The 21,116-nt window shown below is 40.7% G+C and overlaps 1 protein-coding gene across 2 annotated transcripts; it reads left to right on the forward strand.

Annotated features, from left to right (window-relative positions):
• Positions 1-1,844: 1,844 nt before the first annotated feature.
• LOC136476928 (MADS-box transcription factor 7-like) lies at positions 1,845-20,907 on the forward strand. Of its 2 annotated transcripts, XM_066474909.1 has the most exons (8): positions 1,850-2,206; positions 4,472-4,550; positions 5,641-5,711; positions 6,324-6,423; positions 6,693-6,734; positions 6,817-6,858; positions 20,033-20,175; positions 20,635-20,907. In XM_066474909.1, the coding sequence occupies exons 1-8, from the start codon at positions 2,022-2,024 to the stop codon at positions 20,696-20,698; spliced, it is 726 nt and encodes a 241-aa protein (XP_066331006.1). In that variant the 5' UTR covers positions 1,850-2,021; the 3' UTR covers positions 20,699-20,907. The 2 variants fall into 2 exon arrangements, with proteins under 2 accessions (XP_066331007.1, XP_066331006.1); XM_066474910.1 differs by lacking the exon at positions 20,033-20,175 and having other exon boundaries at positions 1,845-2,206.
• The last annotated feature ends 209 nt before the right edge of the window (positions 20,908-21,116 follow it).

A 21,116-nucleotide genomic window follows, 5' to 3' on the forward strand; every position in this document is an offset into this window, starting at 1 on the left:
GGGGCAGGCTCCATCAACGTACGTCGTCGATGGATCAAGCGGGCGCACTTTTGTCCGTCGAGGAAGAGGGTGTGTGGCGACCAAGAGAGATGGAGAGAGGGACAACCGTACCGGAGAAGACGGAGAAGCAAAGTGCCGTAGTGCAACCAGAGCCTCGAGCACAGTTCACGACTCTGCTGGCTGGGCTTGCTAGCTACCGCGCAACGGCACAACACGAGAAGCAGCAGCTCTTGCTTTCCATCGCTCGCCTAACTTGTGACTTGGAGAGAGACCATGCATCTTTGTTTTTTGATTTGGTGTTTCTGGGGAAAATATTTGGATCTCTCTGTGAGTCTGGACTGGTGGACTGCTACCTTGTCTGTACGAGATCACTTGATAGATTTTTTTGGCTGCGGATGAAGAAAGATGCATGGTTCGTTGCGAGCAGCAGAAGCGACGGGCTATTTTAACCATGCATGTTTTACTTTTCACTAGACACGCACCCTTTCTCAGGGGGTGTTTGGTTTCCTAGACTAAATTTTAGTCCATGTCACATCGAACGTTCGGATGCTATTTAGGAGAACTAAATATGAGTTAATTATAAAACTAATTACACAAATGGAGACTAATTTACGAGACGAATTTATTAAGCCTAATTAATCCGCCATTAGCACATATTTACGGTAGCACAACATTGTCAAATCATGGATTAATTAGGCTTAAAAAATTCGTCTCGCAAATTAGCCACAATCTGTGCAATTAGTTATTTTTTTCGTCTATATTTAATACTTCATGTATGTGTCCAAATATTCGATGAGACAGGGACTAAAATTTTCCTGTAGGAACCAAACACCCCCTTAGTTCCTTTTGCCTTCACACACATGTACCGTCGACACGTACGGAGTCCAAAGTAATCGCTGCCGCCTCTGCCAACAGCGCAAGCAGCACGGCAGATGGATTCAGAAGACGGCAACGCACACGTATGTACACGTCAGCAGTGTGAGCACCCAACAGCAGGTACGTACGTTCTGTTAATCGGAGAGACGGAGACGAAGACGAATAGGCCGACCGGCGCGGCGGACGGATCGAACAGTGCCCGATCGAGCACGCGCGAATTAACCCTAGCAGCGGGCGGTCGGCTGCTCGGCCCGGACCCCGGCCGGGTGACACTTGGTGGGTTCGCGCGCTGCTGGCTGGCACTCCCCGCTGCCTGCGAGACAGCTTGCTGTTGCTAGGTGGCCTGGAGTATGGACAGCGACCCGGCCCGGCCGGCTGGCCACCGAGACCAAGGCACGAGCAAGGGGAGAGGGCATGCAGGCGTCCAGGCGACGGAATGGAGGACACGCCGGGCAGGTCGATATGCCTGCCTGCGTGCGCGATTGCGAGTGGCCCGTAGGCCGGCCATTAAAGCAGGGCACGTGACCGCGCACCAGCCGCTCCCTTCGCGTCGCCTGCTAGCTCGCGCGCCGGCGGGGCCCAGCAGGATATAAAACCGAGCGCAGGACGCGACGGCGACGGACGGGACCCATGGCCAAGGCCATCACCCATCAGCCCATCACCATGCGCGGCGTGGAGCGAGCAGGAACCGATGGATCGATGAGTGAGTGAGCGAGCGGTGACTCCGATCCTCCTCCAATCCCTAGCTTTCCGGAAACGCGCTACCGGGCTGGGGGCCTAGGGTTTCGCCCCCTACGGATGCTTTGCCGGAAACGGCAACCTGACCACCCTTGCGCCCACCGGCTCCTTCCCTGAGGCCTGAGCTCATGATAACTCAGTCCCCAGCCCCACCACCACTAGCCCACTAGGCGCTGGCTGCTAGCTAGCTTTAGCTTTGCTTCAATTCCTAGCCCCCGTGCCATCGCTTTCCTCTCGATATTTAGTCCTCCATTCCCGATCCTTCTCCTCTACCTCCGCTCCAGAATTGCAGTATCTCCTACTCTCTGCCTTGCTTTCCTGCTGCTGCTTTCGCGCGAGCGAGAGGTACGGTCGATCTGGCGGCGGAGGCGGAGGGGTCGGCCGGGGCCGGCGGCGGCAAGGCCAACATGGGGAGGGGGCGGGTCGAGCTCAAGCGGATCGAGAACAAGATCAACCGCCAGGTCACCTTCGCCAAGCGCCGCAACGGCCTGCTCAAGAAGGCGTACGAGCTCTCCGTGCTCTGCGACGCCGAGGTCGCGCTCATCATCTTCTCCAACCGCGGCAAGCTCTACGAGTTCTCCAGCACGCAGAGGTATATAGTATATACACGCACACGCACATGTACTGCGTACCCGGCCGCGTGCGGTTGCTTTGCCGTTGCCGGTCAGTCGTAGTCGTCATCGCCGTGCTCAGGTCCCCTGGACTCGCCGGATCTGCCCATGGTGTGCCTGGATCGTGCGTTAGGAGCAGTTTCTGTTTCGCTCCTTTTCGATCGAGGCCGGGGTTCCGCGCGGGACTGCTGCTGCCTTCGCCGTGCTGGGTTTAGTTTACGCGAGAGTGAGAGAGAGAGAGGACTGGGTTTTCAATTTTTCATGTGGCTTCCGGACACGAGATCCGGCCGGCTACCGCACCTCATCTTGGGTTTAGCTAGGGTTTTGCTTTCTGGTCCCTTGGGTAGATCGACCTCATCACTTTGCTTTGTCCATCGGCATACGGAAATTGATCCGTCGGTCTTAGAAGTGTAGTCGCGGCTGTCAAAGCTTAACGCTAAAATTCATGACGACCCCCGAGCAGCATGAATTCCCTGTGGATCTGGTTAAGCATGAGGATGGCTCCCGTTTCCAGTTACTCCAAACTTACAATTTCCTGTGGATCTCTGGTTTTTATCCTTAATAAAAATATTTTTTCATGTTTTCATGACATCCCAATGTACTCCAAACTCCTGAATATATGAAGTTTCAGAATAGGCCTCGCCTTTTTTTAAAAAAAAGAAGCACCATAAATTGACCTTTTGTATTGAACTGAAAAGTGTGAAGTAGTAGGCTCGTTTATGATCCAAAGAAAAAGAAAAGCTTTGACATATCTTCATCCATGCTATTAAGATGCCTAAGCATATCATGTAATGATAAATTAATCCTTGAAATTATAATTCTTCCACATTGCTCGATAGGGCATATTCATGTCATGCCACGTTTAATTAATATAAGCTCTGTCTAAATATATAAACAAACTCAACATTTCTGTTCCTAAACAGTTTCTGTGGACCTGCATATGAGTCGTCAATAAAATTAGTTTCCTAGATTGGCATTGTATCAAACTACTCTATGCATAAACTTGTTTTCTAGGTCAACTATATAAACCTATCTATGGAAAGATGATCTAGCTCAATACTTCAAGCTCCACTGAAAGCCCAGCCAAAATTTGGTTAGACATATATATCATCTCTACCATGCATGTGTTTATTTAATTAAGTTGGTGACATGGTTGTGTATTGTATGAAATGACACCAGACGAATTGCCCGTCATGTATTCCATTGTCCATATATAAACAAGAGTAGCCCTCATACTATCTAAGAACTCCTAGAGTTGGTTTTCTCTACACTAGCCCCTAGTGTCAACTAGCTATATCTACTAGGACTAAGAGACTGGCCAGGATAAAATGAATATATTCATTTGGATCACTACTGATATATGGGTATATAGTCCAAGTAAGATGGAGTGCATCATTATCCATCATATTTTCTAGTACAACATACATGCATGTACTACATTTTCCATGTCTCATTTGAGAAGCACAGTCCTTGGCCCAAAAGGCAAAAATGAAGATTCCTTGAGGCACCCCGGGCAGGAAGTAAAGATCATGTACTACGTCATGAAACAATTAATAACCTTGATCTTCGTGCTCTCGTATTATATATGCCCCAGCCATCGGCACATATATAATGTTTGCCCGAACTCTTTGTTAACTAAGCTACGTGGTCATCCTTCTGTCAAATATCTCCTAGCCATTATCTTGTCAGACGACATCTCTTCAGAGTTCCACAAATATATATGGTATCTCATCTCATGGGGGTGAATATTTCACCTTTTGTCTAGTTGAGTATATACTGCTGTATTATAGGAAAATTCTACTGACTTAGTAGCAGCTGACATGCCATTTTGTGAATCCATTAGTTATGTGATATTGTTTGTTTTATTCTTGTTTTTTATGATAACTCAACAATTATGGCTTCAGTGATTATTAATGCTTTTCTGTACTAGTGATGGTAGCAAATTTTAGGAAACATTGCTTGTGTTAAATTCTTCAGAGGAACTATTAGTTATTTGTTGGGCCACACATATTCACATATTGCTAATTACACCTTGGATTTATCTAAGAAAAGGATAACTCTTTCTCCAACATCAAGCATAATACAACTATACAGACAATGTTTTAAGCAAGTTTCCTTTCAGATTAAGGATTTTTTGCCTTATTTTCCGATGCGTTAAATTTGCACTCACTTTTTTAACGACGTGCGACTTTTTTTATATTATTAACTGCTGCATGCCTAAGTTTTCATGCCTTCTTTATGTGCAGCATGCCAAAAACACTTGAAAAGTACCAAAAATGCAGTTTTGCAGGGCCTGAAACAGCCCTCCAGAATAGAGAGAATGAGGTAAGATGTTCTTTTCCTCTACTTCAGATTGCGGATCACAAGTTTGTTTGAGTTTTTGTGCATAAGAAAACTTCAACATTAATTACTTTGCTACTAAGAAGTTATGCTATCTAGGAATCCTGTTGTCTAAATAAATGTCATCTTGGAAATATAACATTTTAGATTTTTGAAATGTGAAACATATACATATAATATTGATTAAAGGATCGGAAAAGTACCTGTACAAGGCTATTTCAGGAGATTTTTTAATAAAAGAAACTACAAAAACTAATTTATTCTCAATAATAGATAGGAATGTCAAAACATTGATGCTACTATTCTGTTTTGTAAAATAGACCTAAACAAGCAAATAAAGGAACACAATTATGTCTCACTACTTTAGCATATATATTTCCTTGTACAAGGATTCCATTATATATTGCACACACATTTCAAGTGAGCTGAGGTATAAAATAATGCATGTGCACCAGTAAATATTGTGTCTATCTGTATAGAACATATATATTTCTTTGACTTAATAAGCACTTTCTCCACAGCCATAGACCATCATTAGTTGTATGGTCTTTACATTCAGAATTATAGTTAGCCTCATAGGTCCCTACTAAAATCCTGTATTGCACCTTAAAAGTTGTTGCAACATAATTGGATGTAGTGGGTATGCTACCATGTGACAGCAAAATCTGGCTTGTAACGTGCATGTGCGTTAGTATAATTTTTGGTGTCGTAATGTTCTACTATGTGTGGTGTTCTGCAATCAAGAAAATCTATATATATAGGCAGTGACGAAGCTACATTGTAGCTTGTGGGTGCACATGCACCCACAAAAATTTGAAAAACCAATACTAAAATCAAAATTTCATCATAGTTTTAGCTTATATTTTCATACCTATAAGACAAATGCAATACCCTCTAATTTGCTCTAGCTTCGCCACTGATATAAGCATTTCTATTCTTCAATTCCACTTTAAATATTTTTTCTAGTGAAAATGATGAGGTTCACATACATATAAATCATTGTAGTCTCAATATTGTTTGTTGAATTGAACTAGGCATTCCTGTTCATGCTAATCTTTCATGACATTTATTTCAGCAATTGAAAAGCAGCCGCAATGAATACCTCAAACTGAAGGCACGCGTTGATAATTTACAGCGGACTCAGAGGTGAGTTCTGCTTTACAGTTGAGATAAATCTGTGGTACATACTAAAAAAATAGCAAATTCTGTTTGAAATGTGCTTTGTTATGGGAAAACATGCTTAAAACCAAATAGCATGGCTTATTTATTCATCTCGACCAGCAAGTTCATGAAGCAAAGTTAAATTTAAATTCAAATAGTGCAAATCTAGGAATACTAAAATGTCCAAGATGTTTTGCCAATATGACTATATATCCTCTCAAATACACCATACAAACTACTTAATGTTTCTCTGGAACCATTGTTTGCGGAACCATATATCTTAGCTTTGCAATAAAAAAACAAATGAAATGAGCTACATTCTGAAACTATCATGCATGCGGGTTAGTGGCCTATAATTTGATGCTACCATTTTATATACACATAATATTGGCCCAAATGAAAAATGAAGATTTCTAGTATTGTTTGGATATGTCGTCCTGTATAATATTTCAAGTTTGCAGGACATTTCTTTTTATTTTAAAGAGATATAAAAGGGTGACTTGGCTCAATGCATTTTTTTTCAGTGTAATCAAAGGCAGATAGATTCACATTCTGATAGCTAATTAAAAGTTTGAATGTTTTATAAACAATCATCAGGAACTTGCTTGGTGAAGATCTTGAGTCATTAGGCATAAAAGAGCTGGAGCACCTCGAGAAGCAACTCGATTCATCCTTGAAGCACATAAGATCTACAAGGGTACTGAAAAGTGCTAACACCATAAACCAATAAAATTGTATTTCCTGTGTTTGTATTAAGTGGAATATTTCAGCTGTCCCTTTTGTGGACTAGGTACAGCAGCTAGGATTCATATATATGTCACTGCTATCTGATTTCTTAATTAAAATTCTTTTCTGCTAGACCTGCTATATATGATAATGAGTATGTGGGGGATCAAATTTATAAAAACTATGCATGTAGCCTGTTTCTAGAGCATATGTTCTGATCAGTTTTTTAATCTCGTGTAGACACAACACATGGTTGATCAACTGACAGAACTTCAGAAAAGGGTATGCTACTCTTCATGATTTAACAAAATAATATTGGTGACTTCACTCAATCAGTAAATAACTTCAATTATTCAATTTGCAGGAACAAATGTTTTGTGAAGCAAATAAGTGTCTTCGAAGAAGAGTAAGTTGTAAAATTTACTATATCATTAAACAAACATTTTTATTATGTTTCTTTTACGGTGCCTGTTGTAATACTATTGCACTTTAATTTGTTGTACATAATTGCAACAAATGAAGAGACCACATCAATGTTTCTTTTACATCTCCTACACATATAGTAACCTACACTACTATAGAATGGACTTGTTGTCCCGGGCGGTAACAGCCTTTAGTCCCGGTTACCGCGCCGGGACAACGATCCCGGGAGTAAAGGTGGAACCTTCAGTCCCGGGTCATCGAGCCGGGACTAAAGAGGGACCTTTAGTCCCGGTTGGTAACATCAACCGGGACTAAAGGCCCTCCAGCCGAGCAAACCTGGCGCACCCTTTAGTCCCGGTTTGTAACACCAACCGGGACTAACGGTTCACCCTTTAGTCCCGGTTGGTAACCCCAACCGGGACTAAAGGTTCCTTTTCTTTTTTTTTGTTTAATTTGTTTTCAGTTCAGTTACACGTATTTGTTTAATATATAATATGTTTTTATGTACGTATTCTACGCTGCTAATATAAATACGCGCATGCGTATAATTACATCTAATTCTCATCTTGAGCATTATTATATTCGAATAAAGTATAAAACTATATATATTATAGATATATATATATGTATATATACAACACTTTCATAATCTTGTTCTCGAAAATAACGATATCAATAAACATTTAATTTACATCATTTATTCCTTAGGATCAAAGTAGAACTCGCCGTTGGGATTTAGCACTTTTTCTAGAAGATATCCTGCTATTGACTCTTGAACTGCTTTCAGATGGTCTTTTTGCATGACCCTTCGTTTCAACCATTCAGTCTTGCATTTGAAATAAAAGGAAAAGTATTAATACACATATATGTATATATATTCATTTAAAAATAAATAAAAATTGATATATACGTACTCTGAGGACATCTTCAGGAGTTCTTCTTATGTGCGCAGTGATAAATTCACAAACGTAGTATCCACACAAGTTATTACCTGGTTCCTGCCGCAAACACCACTGTACGAGAAGAAGATTATTCTCATCATCTCACACGTAAATTGAAGTACGATATAGTAATTAAACACATGGGGAAGTGTATATAGTACAACTTACTGGTATTTCAACTACATTAAGTGGTGCCTTGCAATCCTTGCGATGTTGCCGAATAAACTCTTTCCAAACCCTGTGCGACCAATAATGTACGATCGTTAATAAATTATGGCAAAGTCTATTCAATAATAGTTGTGCGCGAGAGATCGAAATTACCCCTGGATAATGTCTATCATATCTTGGTATAGTGCCCGTTCTTTTCTCAACGAGTCAAAGATTAGTAACCGACTTGAGTTTAACTCAATGACAATGAGTATCCAGTGAAAACTGCATTGGTTTATACACACACGTACATGCATATAAGTTGTATTGATATTACATAAAATGTGTAGACTACATTATTATTAACACTTACTCAAAGTTGTATGGGAAAAGTATTGTTGTCTTGTCGTGCTGCTTCACGAAGAACATCATGATATTCTCCTGTGCTTCAGATACCCATCGCTCCTTGACAATAATACCGGTTTTGAATACGATATAAGGATCAATGAAGCCAACACTGGTGTCTTGTATTCTTTGGAGCTCTGACATCTGGAATCTGTATATAAATATAAGTTACATGTGAGGATAATTATATACACGTACGCATGGAAGTGAGTTTATTAAATAAAAGTAAGAATCACTTACAAACAAAAGGAGCTAATGATTGATTTGTCCAGAGCGTCCATGTGGTATAGTTGATGTAATTCTTCGAAACTAATATGTAAGATGTCATCGCCATGGAAGTAATGATGGTCTCTAAATCTGACAAAGATCCATTGCTCACCCCTGCCACACGCCTACATGTACCACTTGTTGAGCAAGTACATTTGCATACCCAATTCATTCAGAGCCGCAGGGTTGTACAGACTTTTGCCATATTTATAAGTCTTCCAGGTATCAACTTCTAGGTTCCGAATTGGAGCTTTGCCCGTTAATTGATCCAAGGTTAAACCAGTATCTTGAAAAAAAGCATTAAGGGCTTGAACCGACACTTCTCCAGAGTTGTCTGGTCGATAGACTTCTATGTTGGAACCATATTGATTAGCAACAACAAGATTTTGCATTGGTTGCTTCTGTTGTCCGAGCTGTGGGACATCCTTCCCTGATGCTCTTTTCCTTTCCTTATCTGTATCATGTGACTTCACGAGGGAGCGGTCATAGTCTGATAGTGGCGAAGGCTTACAAAGTTCAATCATCTTTTTCTTGTGAGCATCGACCTTCTGCCTCAGCACCTCTCGTGGTAGGTAAAAGTACGGCTTCTCCTTAAGCTTCGCTTGACTCTTCTTTTTGGTATCAATAAAAAAATCTTTCACTTTTTTGTCTTCTTCAGCTGCTATTTGCTTATCAGTCTTTTCATAAAGTATTTCTTGAGAAATAACTCTTTTTCTCGGGGTCTTCTTTGCCGCCGGGACCTTAGACGTCTTTGTAGTGCGTCGCTGTGGAGGGGGTGGGGGTGGTGTTGGAGACCGGCGTGGAGGCGATGTGGCCGGTGTTGGTGGAGACCAGCATGGAGGCGTTGGAGATCGTTGTGGAGGCGGTGGGGCCGGTGTAGGAGTTGGAGATCATTGTGGAGGCGATGGGCCAGTGTAGGAGTTGACGATCGCCGTGGGGATGAAGTTGTCTCGCCCCCCGCGACGCTGTGATGAGATGGGGAATGAATGATTAGGCTAGGCTGGGGGGAGACCCTGCTACAAAAACAAGTTGTGTGTCAATTATTTTTTAAGCCAATAGAAAATTAATGAAAAATAATATTTCATTCACTTTCATTCGTACCTAGGGTGAGGTAGGGGAAGCGGTGGCGCCCCAGGAATGATGATGAAGCGTTTGCGCCATTGAATAAATGTCTTTTCTGCTTCTCCTAGTGTCTTCTCCCCATCACCACCTTCAATGTCAAGAGGAACATTGCTGTAACCTTTGAGCACTCTATCGATCGAGACGCTAGCATATCCAGGTTGAATAACTGACCCATGGATTCTTGGTGTCTTCGTTCGGTCTATTGGAGATACAACCCCGACAGCCACCATGATTGATGCATTATTACCATCTAGAATGTGCAGCTCATATGTTGTTAAAGGCTCGGTAATGTCATCAACAGGGAAGCGCAATCCAGCGTCGTCTTGAATAACTAGCAGCTCCGTAGAAGCACAACTGCTTTTCATCTAACCAACGGGGCTAATGGTGACTCTCGGCGTTGATTGCGATTGCATTTGACTCATTGCTAGCTGCACTTGCCTCTTGATCTCCTCCTGCATTCTTGCCTCAAGAGATTTTTCTCGTTCACGTGATTCAAGCAATGCTTGTCGTGACTCATCAACAAATTGCTCCAATGCACGGATTCGTTCTGCCTCCTCATCCTTCTTTCTTTGGCGGCTTCTGTAGGTATCCTTGTCTGCTGGGAATGCATGTAGCCACGGAACCGCCCCATAGCCTCTTGTTCGACCACCGTGTTCAAGATTCTCTAGGGCATATGTCAATTCATCCTTCTCTCTGTTGGGCTTAAAAACACCACTATCAGCTTCTTCCCTAGCACGAGCTAGTCTCTGTGTTGCTCTCTCAATTTTTTGGCCGAAAATTAGCTTGCCAGTGTCTAGGTCTAGGCTTCCCCCATGAGCGTAGAACCAATTCTTCGCGTGTTGAGGCCAGTTCTTCTCTATTGTTTTATGTATGATTCCCTTGGCAGTAATCTCTGCTTCTAGGTTCTGCCACTTGGGAATAGCACTCTTATAACCACCTAATCCCATGCGATGATGGTATTACTTCTGTCGGGCATTCTGTTGATTCCTCATCACACGTTCCTCACTGTCTTGGGATGTCTTGTATTCTACGAAGGCATCCCAATGGGACTCCAACTTGACAAACGCCTTAGCATTGAAATTCGACGTAGCATTCTTCAAGATAAACTTTTTATACAATGTCTTCTTCCAACTCTGGAACAATGTTGCCATCTTCTTCATTGTCCAATCCCTCACTAGCTCCTTCAAAGCATCATATGCTTGTAATGTGAAATGCTGAGTGATATCTCTCCAAGCTAGGTTCTTGTCACGATCAGATACAAAACTAACATTAGGAGCGGATATCTTCTGCTTCCATTCACGAGCACTAACTGGGATCCTATCCCTTACAATGAACCCACATTGATTGATATATATCTGAGCATGTGGTCCCAATGGTTTGCCGGTGTCGGTGTCGAATTCTGATATTATGAAACGGCCCTCTAATGGCTTTTTTGGCCCTCGGACTTTCCTACTTTTATCGGTGGTTGATGTGGATCCAGAGACCGGCTACATGAGTAGAAACACAACGATTAACAACAAATATACGTACGCATGCATCTATAAGAGATGATAGATAATCGAATATACCTCGCCAATATTTTCTTGCGCGACAATTTGTTGATCTTCAACCACCGGCATATTCAGGATATCCTCATAATCAGCAAAGTACTGACTCGTGTCATCTACATCCACATTGGTGCCGACGTTGATAATATCCGCCATTATGTCATCACTCAAGTTATCATTCGGAGCAGCCATTTGTATCTTCAAGATAACACATAGATAGAATTACTATGGTACATAACATAAGTACATGTGATAACACATATAAAATTACTAAATCCAATTAAATATAATAACACATAATATTTCATCAACATGGAAATAAGTACATGTATATATATACACATAGAATGATACAATATATTTTCTCTCTCTCTCAACACATAGAAATAAGTGCATATGTCTATATCTCTAGATATGCATGTGATACACATAGAATGTCTCTCTAGATACAATTTTCTCTCTCTCAACACATGAAAATAAGTACATGTATATATACATATAGAAATAATTAAGTACATATGTATACATATATATAGAATCTCTCTCTAGATATAATATATATAGAGAGATAGAATATATAATTACTAAATCCAATTAAATAAATCTAACATGAAATTAGATAAACTAGTACGATAATACATTTTAATCTAACATATATCAAAAACTATAATAAAAAACTATCTAAATAAAATACTAATTAAATTTTAATACATTTAAATCTAATATATCAAAAACTATCTAAAAATAACTAAAAACTAACAATAAACTACTAATTAAAATTGAATACATTTTAATCTAACATACAGCCGAGACTTTGTAAAAAAAATCTAAAAAACTTGGCCGATCGAGAGCAGCAGATCAAGATCGAGTTCGACGAAGGCCGTACGGCGTGGGCGCGCGGGAAGCGTCGGCGACGGAGGGTGGGGTCGGGTGTGGCGGCGGAGACGGGATGCGACGATGCGGGCCTGGAGAATGGCGCGGCCGGGCGAGGGTAGACGACGACGGCGGCGTGGCAAAGACGAGCTCGACGACGGCGGATGGCGCGGCCAGGCGGGGCTGAGCGACGGAGGCGAGATCGAAGATGAACAGAACAGACGTTCGATATATATAGCACGCGACCCTTTAGTCTCGGCTGGTAACACCAACCGGAACTAAAGGACATTTAGTCCCGGCTGGTAATACCAACCGGGACTAAAGGTCCAACCCTTTAGTCCCGGTTGGTCTTACCAGTCGGGACTAAATGGCCTTTAGTCCCGGCTCGTGTTAACAGCCAGGACTAAAGGTATTTTTTGGCGGGCACCAAAATTGCCGCCCACCCTTTAGTCCTGGTTCTTGGTCTGGGCCGGGACTGAAGCCCTGAAAAATTTGCCAACCCGCCAGCGTAATTGAAAAGGCCTGGGATTTTGTTTTTGTTTAATACTAGGTTAATCAATTAATTCCATGGCAACTTCAATACTTTGCAATATTTATTTTAAAAAATACTATTGATTAACTAATTATTTATTATAAATAGGAAAATTTTGTAACCTAAAGTTTTTAATTTTTTTATGAATATAGAATATAAATGTTACTAATACTAAGTATTTTGTTAATGCAAAAATATATTTCTAACTTAAAATTAATAAAACTAATATTATTCGATAGGAAATTTATTATCACATTATTGTAACGTCAATGTTTCAATTTTTTCTCGATTTTTGACTAAAATTGACAAGAATTTTTTGTTGAACCTATAAAAATAGAGAAAATGTAGTATTTTTTGTTCTACAACTTTCTCAAATGAAAAAATGGCCTATATAAGGATTGTATATATTGATGAGCTTAACAAACTCGGTATTCAAAACTTTTCAATTTGAGACAATTTAGGGTCTCGAAAACTAGTTTGTAGGCGTCGAAATTTAAAAATCATAAATTTGAACCGTCCAAACTTTCTCAAATGGAAAGTTGACCAAAACAACAATTGTAGATCTTTTTGAGTTTAACAAACTTGGTATTCAAAACTTTTCAATTTCAAGTCATTTAGAGTTCATAATACTAGAGTCAAAGTGTTGTTTTTTTATTTGACCAAATTTGACTTGGTCAAACTTGCTCAAATGAGACACTAAATGACCTCAGATGAAAAAACTCTGAATACCAAGTTTGATCATCTCAGCAAGATCTACAATTGTTACATAGCTCGTTTTCACATTTGAGAAATTTTTATCAAACACTAGTCACAACTTCTTGAATCTCATATATACTTTCTAAAATTATGTCACACACTTGTGAAATTTGAACTACATTTTGTTCAAGCTTTCTCAAATAAAAAAATGGCCTATATAAGGATTTTATATATTGATGAGCTTAACAAACTCGGTATTCAAAACTTTTCAATTTGAGACAATCTAGGGTCCCGAAAACTAGTTTGTAGGCGTCGAAATTTAAAAATCACAAATTTGAAGCATCCAAACTTTCTCAAATGGAAAGTTGACCAAAACAACAATTGTAGATCTTTTTGAGTTTAACAAACTTGGTATTCAAAACTTTTCAATTTGAAGTCATTTAGAGTTCATAATACTAGAGTCGAAGTGTTGTTTTTTTATTTGACCAAATTTGACTTGGTCAAACTTGCTCAAATGAGACACTAAATGACCTCAGTTGAAAAAACTCTGAATACCAAGTTTGATCATCTCAGCAAGATCTACAATTGTTACATAGCTCATTTTCCCATTTGAGAAATTTTTATCAAACACTAGTCACAACTTCTTGAATCTCATATATACTTTCTAAAACTATGTCACACACTTGTGAAATTTGAACTACATTTTGTTCAAGCTTTCTCAAATGAAAAAATAGCCTATATAAGGATTTTATATATTGATGAGCTTAACAAACTCGGTATTCAAAACTTTTCAATTTGAGACAATCTAGGGTCCCGAAAACTAGTTTGTAGGCGTCGAAATTTAAAATCACAAATTTGAACCATCCAAACTTTCTCAAATGGAAAGTTGACCAAAACAACAATTGTAGATCTTTTTGAGTTTAACAAACTTGGTATTCAAAACTTTTCAATTTAAAGTCATTTAGAGTTCATAATACTAGAGTCAAAGTATTGTTTTTTTATTTGACCAAATTTGACTTGGTCAAACTTGCTCAAATGAGACACTAAATGACCTCAGATGAAAAAACTCTGAATACCAAGTTTGATCATCTCAGCAAGATCTACAATTGTGAAGTCATAATATATTACATAATATCCGTCTCTAAAACATAATATATTAAACATGCATCGTTGTATCATGCGGGCACAACAGTGAATTTCTTCTTGACGTATGACCCTTGGTTATGATCTTGTCGTAACCATGGAGTGTCTTCATCATTTAACATGATGCTTGGATCTTTCTTCACTATGAAGGGTGGAATTCAGACATTTCTTTCGTAATCTTCTGACATGTCTGACTTGTCTTCAATTCCCACTATATTTATTTTCCCAAAAAGAATTATATGGCGCTTTGGCTCATTGATCATTGAGTTGATGTCTTCATTTTTTCCTCTCTTTGATTTTGTAGACATGTCTTTCACATAGAACACCTGACCCACATCAGCAGCAAGGACGAATGGTTCCTCTTTGTACCCAATATTGTTGAGGTCTACTGTTGTCATTCCATACTCTTTGTCGACTGTTACCCCTCCTCCGGTCAGCTTCACCCATTGGTACCGGAACAAAGGGACTTTAAAATTAGGTGCGTAGTCTAGTTCCCATATCTCTTCTATGTGGCCATAATATATTTGTATATTCCCATTTGGATCTGTTCCATCTATGCGAACACCACTATTTTCATTGGTACTCCTTTTATCTTGGGCAACTGTGTAAAATGTATTCCCATTTATCTCGTACCCTTGGTACGTGAGGATATGCCATGATGGCTGCCTAGCCAACAAATACAGTTGCTCATCAATATTGTCATCGCCTTGACATTCTTTTCGCAACCAACCACTGAAACTTTCCATGTGCTGACGCCTAATCCAAGCTTCAGTCTTTCCTAGAAATTTGGATCGTAAGAACTCCTTATGTATCTCGATGTACGGATGCACCAATGACGAGTTCTGAAGAACTGTGAAGTGTGCTTTATTGAAATAATCGTCTTCCATGCCGATATATGTTTTCTTCCCTAAAGTTCCTTTACCACTGAGTCACCCCTCGTGTCGTGATTCGGGAACGCCAATCGGGGCAAGGTCAGGAATAAAGTCAACACAGAACTCAATGACCTCCTCTGTTCCATAGCCCTGGGCGATGCTTCCTTCAGGCTTAGAACGGACTTTCACATATTTCTTCAAGACTCCCATAAACCTCTCGAAGGGAAACATGTTATGTAAGAACACAGGTCCAAGAATACTAATCTCCTTCACCAAATGAACTAGGATGTGTGTCATGATATTAAAGAAGGATGGAGGGAACACCAACTCAAAGCTGACAAGACATTGAACCACATCATTCTGTAGAGTAGCTAGTTCCACTAGATTGATTGCCTTCTGAGAAATTACATTGAGGAATGCACATAGCTTCACGGTGGCTAGACGTACATGTGGAGGTAGAATTCCTCTTAAAGCAACTGGAAGCAATTGCGTCATAAGAACATGGCAGTCATTGGACTTTAAGTTTAGGAATTTCTTATCTGGCACATTTATTATACCCTTTATATTGGAGGAGAATCCCGATGGGACCTTGATGCTGCTTAGATATTCGAACATGCTGTCCCTCTCTTCTTTGCTAAGCGTGTAGCTAGCAGGACTTAAGTAATGACGTCCATCATCTGTCTTCTCTGGATGAAGGTTGTCTCGTTCTTTCATGCCCTGCAAGTCCTGGCGTGCTTCAAGTGAATCCTTTGGCTTCCCGTACACACCCATGAATCCTAACAGGTTCACACAAAGATTCTTTGTTAGGTGCATCACGTCGATTGCATTGCGGACCTTTAGGACTTACCAATAGGGTAGCTCCCAAAAGATGGACTTCTTCTTCCACATGGGTGCGTGTCCCTTAGCATCTTTGGGAATAGATTCACTGCCTTGTCTCTTTCCAAATACTACTTTTACATCCTTGACCATTGCGAGTACATCTTCCCCGGTTCGGTTATGAGGCTTCTTCCGATGGTCTGGCTTACCTTTAAAATACTTCCCTTTCTTTCTTACTTGGTGATTCAACGGAAGGAATCGACGATGGCTAAGGTACATGACCTTTCGACATCTTTTCAAATATATACTGTCAAGGTCATCAAAACAATATGTGCATGCATTATATCCTTTGTTTGTCTGACCTGAAAGATTACTTAAAGCAGGCCAATCATTGATTGTTACGAACAACATTGCTTGTAGGTCAAAGTGTTCTTGTTTGTACTCATCCCAGACACGTACACCTAGTTTGTTCCATAAAACTAGAAGTTCTTCAACTAATGGCTTCAGATAGACATCAATATCGTTGCCAGGTTGCCTCAGACCTTGGATGAGGATCGGCATCATAATAAACTTCCACTTCATGCATAACCATGGAGGAAGGTTGTAGATACATAGAGTAACTGACCAAGTGCTATGACTAGTGCTCTGCTCTCCAAAAGGATTCATACCATCTGTACTTAAGGCGAACCTTAAGTTTCTAGCCTCATTTGCAAACTCTGGAAATTCCCTGTCTATCGCTCTCCACTGGGACCCATCAGTTGGGTGTCTCAGCATATTGTCTACCTTACGGTCTTCTTTATACCACCGCAACAACTTTGCATGGTCTTTATTTCTGAACAAACGTTTTAAGCGTGGTATTATAGAAGCATACCACATAACCTTGGCAGGGATTTTCTTTCTAGGACGTTGTTCACCCTCGACGTCACCAGGATCATCGCGCCTGATCTTATACCGCGATGCTTTACATACCGGGCATTCATCCAAATTCTCGTATTCATTGCCATGGTAGAGGATGCAGTCATTAGGACATGCATGTATCTTCTGGATTTTTAATCTCAATGGGCAGACAACCTTTTTTGCTTTGTACGTAGTGGTGGGCAATTCATTTGGCTTCGGAAGCATCTTCTTTATGAGGTTCAATAAATTCCCAAATGCCTTATCGGATATACCATTCTTTGTCTTCCACTGTAGCAATTCCAGTGTTGTACCCAGCTTTTTTTTGCCCCTCTTCGGTCGTCGGGTATAGCAACTTCCTATGATCCTCAAGCATGCGCTCGAACTTAACTTTCTTTTTTTCACTTTCCCATTCTTGTTGTGCATCACGAATGGCATCGCCAAGAGCATCACCGAGATCATCTTCTACCGCTACCTCTTCTTCATCTCCCCCCCTTTAGTATCATCAAAGGCACCATACTGAGCAATAATGTCATCAATGTCTAAATCTTCTCCTTCACCTTCTTCCATCATGACCCCGCTTTCTCCATGCTTAGTCCAACATATATAGTTTGACATAAAACCTGACTTAAGCAAATGTGAATGAAGACTCATTGAGCTTGAATATTCCTTTAAATTCTTACATAGGGCACATGGACAGCACATGAAACCATCCCGCTTATTTGCCTCGGTCACACCTAAGAAATAGTGCAAGCCCTCAATAAAGTCTTGGGAGCGGCGATCGGCATTGTACATCCAATGGCGTGACATAATCTGTATTACACGACAAATTATGAAAACCTTGAACATAATTTAGTATTTTATTACACAACATAAATGACACACACATGGTTGATTAATTAACTAAGTCTAGCTACAACGTAAGCAATCCCAACTATCACTAAACAAACTAAAACTACAATGCACTTCAGTAACATAATTATTTCGTGATCGTACGCAACTAAAACAGACAAATCATTCTTCTGTTGAATATCAATAAGCTTCTCCTGCTGGCTCACTGCCTCATCAGCAGCAGCCGCTACCTCAAGCGCACCCAAATTCTGCACGTATGTAGCATAATCTTCCTCCCAGTACCAACCATCGCATCCATTGCCCTGCCACTGTAATTAAAGCCAAAAAATATTTAGTCAAAAATATTCAAGAAAAGCAGGCCAATTAGCCATAAAGATAAAATGCGTAAGAAACTCACATCGCGATCCGGGCACTTGTAGAAAACATGACCCTTGTTGGGTCCCTGTCTCTTGACTCGGTACTCCATCACAATCTTCTGCTTACACTTGCCACGGATAATGAGAGGGAGTTCTGGCCTCAGTCGTTTCGCAACCGAATGAGAGGCCGATGATCCGGTACCAGTTGTCATCTACTTTCTATACTTATTTTTGTAAACTAGTGTAAATTTCATATTTTCTAAAATGATATATTTAAACAAAACTAGTACGGATTTCATATGTTTCAATAAATAACCATCCGTACTAGTTGACCTTACTTATGTGATCATCTCGGCCAGCATTTCTCCACCGGACGGCACCGTACTTGGCCAAGGAAGAGCTCCGATTCTACGAGAAAAGGAACACGGTCTTCCACGACCGTTGCCGCTCTCCCTCGTAGCATCAAAGTTCCTCCATGACGTCCGTTACCGCTCGGCAGAGAACATGTTGGCTAAGCTGAACACGGTCCGCAAGTTCAACTAGTACGGATTTTCTATAATTTTCTAACTATTTACTAAGTTTTTCATTTCATGAAAAATTTAATTCTAAAAAAAGGCATGATTTCTAAGTAGTTCATTTCATGGAAAAAATAATTCTAAGTGACCTGCTCGATATCGGCGAGCTCGCGGACGTTTAGGTTGCCAAGGATAGTAACATTTGTAGGTCTGAAGTTATCAAATATCCATCAAATTATAGCTCAAAAACATGTTTCAATAAATAACCATCCGTACTAGTTGACCTTGCTTACGTGATCAACTCGGCGAGTATTTCTCCACCGGACGGCACCGTACTAGGCCAAGGAAGAGCTCCGATTCTACGAGAAAGGGAACACGGTCTTCCACGACCGTTGCCGCTCTCCCTCGTAGAATCAAAGCTCCTCCTTGACGTCCGTTACCGCTCGGCAGAGAACATGCTCGCCGACTTGAACACGGTCCGCAAGTTTAACTAGTACGGATTTTCTACAATTTTATAAGTTTACATATAAAATCATAATAAAGTCCAACATATAAAGTTACACATGCATCTACATCGCAAAATGAGATAAGCTACTGATAAAACATAAGAGGATTAAGTTTGTTACCTCCAAAATCGAAGAGCAACACCAATGGATGGGGAGAGAGCAAGAACAACAGCAAGCTGAAAAACAGAGGCAGTGAGTTTGAATGGAATGGCTCGGGCTCGGGGAGGAAGAAATGAGCTGAATTATAGGCCGGGATTATTAGTCTCGGTTAGGGGTCCAAACCGGGACTAAAGATTAATCTTTATTCCCGGGGCATCACCCAAACTGGGACTAAAAGCTTTAGTCCCGGCCGGTTGGTAATACCAGCCGGGACTAAAGGCCCCTGCCCCGCGGACGATCGTTGGGCAGGGACCTTTAGTTCCGGTTGGTATTGGTATTACCAACCGGGACTAAAGGGTCCTTTAGTCCCGGGGGCAAAAAATGCCGAGGCTAATGCCAAATTGGGATATCGTTCTAAAGTCTGTTCTCCAGTAGTGCTATTCAGCTATCCAGTTTCCTCATAAATTTCTGAGTTTGAACAGGGATGCACATTTCTATATACACGGGATCATAACAACATATAAGGTTCTGGCAGCAAGGATAGTTACCTTTTTCATCGTTTTGAGATGTGCAGCTGGAGGAGAGCAACCAGGTTATATGGCAGCATGCGTGGGAGCAAAGCGAACGGCATCCTGAAGTGCAGCCGCAGCAGCTACACGGCACTAACAACTTCTTCCATCCCCTCGATGCTGCTGGTGAACCCACCCTTCAGATAGGGTATGTTCCTCATACTTTCGGTTAATCTCTCCCTACTCTCCAAACCAAGGAAAATAAGGATGCCAATTTTGTACAATACTATTTCGATGCCCTAGCAGCCTTGGAAAGACGCATGAACATCCAGGGTTTTTTTTTATCATATACACATGATTTCTCAAACTAATGGCGTTTTCATTGATCTAGATTAATTTTATCCTATGCTCGTTTGGCCCTACGTACATACAGGATAATCAAAATGACACCTTGTCCCGTTATTTTCCTTATGATAAAATGCAACTGCCACAAAATCACATGACATGTCGCAGACGTACTAGAGAATTCGCTATCACTGTAAATTGTTAAATCTTTAAATACAAAACCAGAGTAAAGTAGTACATACTGATATTAAGTTCTTATCATAGAGTAGCTCTTTGTAATGAAATTATAGCTGATTCCTCCATTTGTGCAACTTGTTTGCAGGTACCCTTCAGAGGCACTGACTAGCCCATGCATTACCACGTTCCTGCCCCCATGGTTGCCATGAAATCGAACTACTGTGTGATTCTGAAATAATAAGCATGGCCGCAGCTGCCTGCGCTATATGTTGTGCTTCGAGTGATAAATTCTACTTTAAGATTCTTGCATGGCTTGTATATGTGTGTGTAACATTTGTGATGAACATGGAAATTATCCATTTGATTCTCGAATAATTAATGAACTGGGTAAGATCGTGACGTACTTCTTTGCCTGAAATATTAATTTATGGTGTGTTTGGTTTGTGGAGTTACCACATGCTTCATGAGGTGATGCATCATGAGTTCGTCCTATAAATTTTGGTGGAATAAACTCATTTCTTATACATATACTAATTATTAGCTTTGAGGAATTAGATGGTGATGAATCAACTGATTCCGGCTGTGTTCAGCTGGCCGTTTCTGGCTGGCTGGATCCTCTTTTTTCCA

Source organism: Miscanthus floridulus, chromosome 8, assembly GCF_019320115.1.
Source record: "Miscanthus floridulus cultivar M001 chromosome 8, ASM1932011v1, whole genome shotgun sequence".
Classification (NCBI taxonomy): Eukaryota; Viridiplantae; Streptophyta; class Magnoliopsida; order Poales; family Poaceae; genus Miscanthus; species Miscanthus floridulus.

What these genes read in the sequence shown, in the direction of transcription:
- LOC136476928 (XM_066474909.1), top strand. Translation starts at nt 2,022, where the DNA reads ATGGGGAGGGGGCGGGTCGAGCTCAAGCGGATCGAGAACAAGATCAAC. An exon ending in AGCACATAAGATCTACAAGG is followed by an intron (nt 6,424 to 6,692) that starts GTACTGAAAAGT and finishes AATCTCGTGTAG; the next exon opens with ACACAACACATGGTTGATCA. An exon ending in GAACCCACCCTTCAGATAGG is followed by an intron (nt 20,176 to 20,634) that starts GTATGTTCCTCA and finishes ACTTGTTTGCAG; the next exon opens with GTACCCTTCAGAGGCACTGA.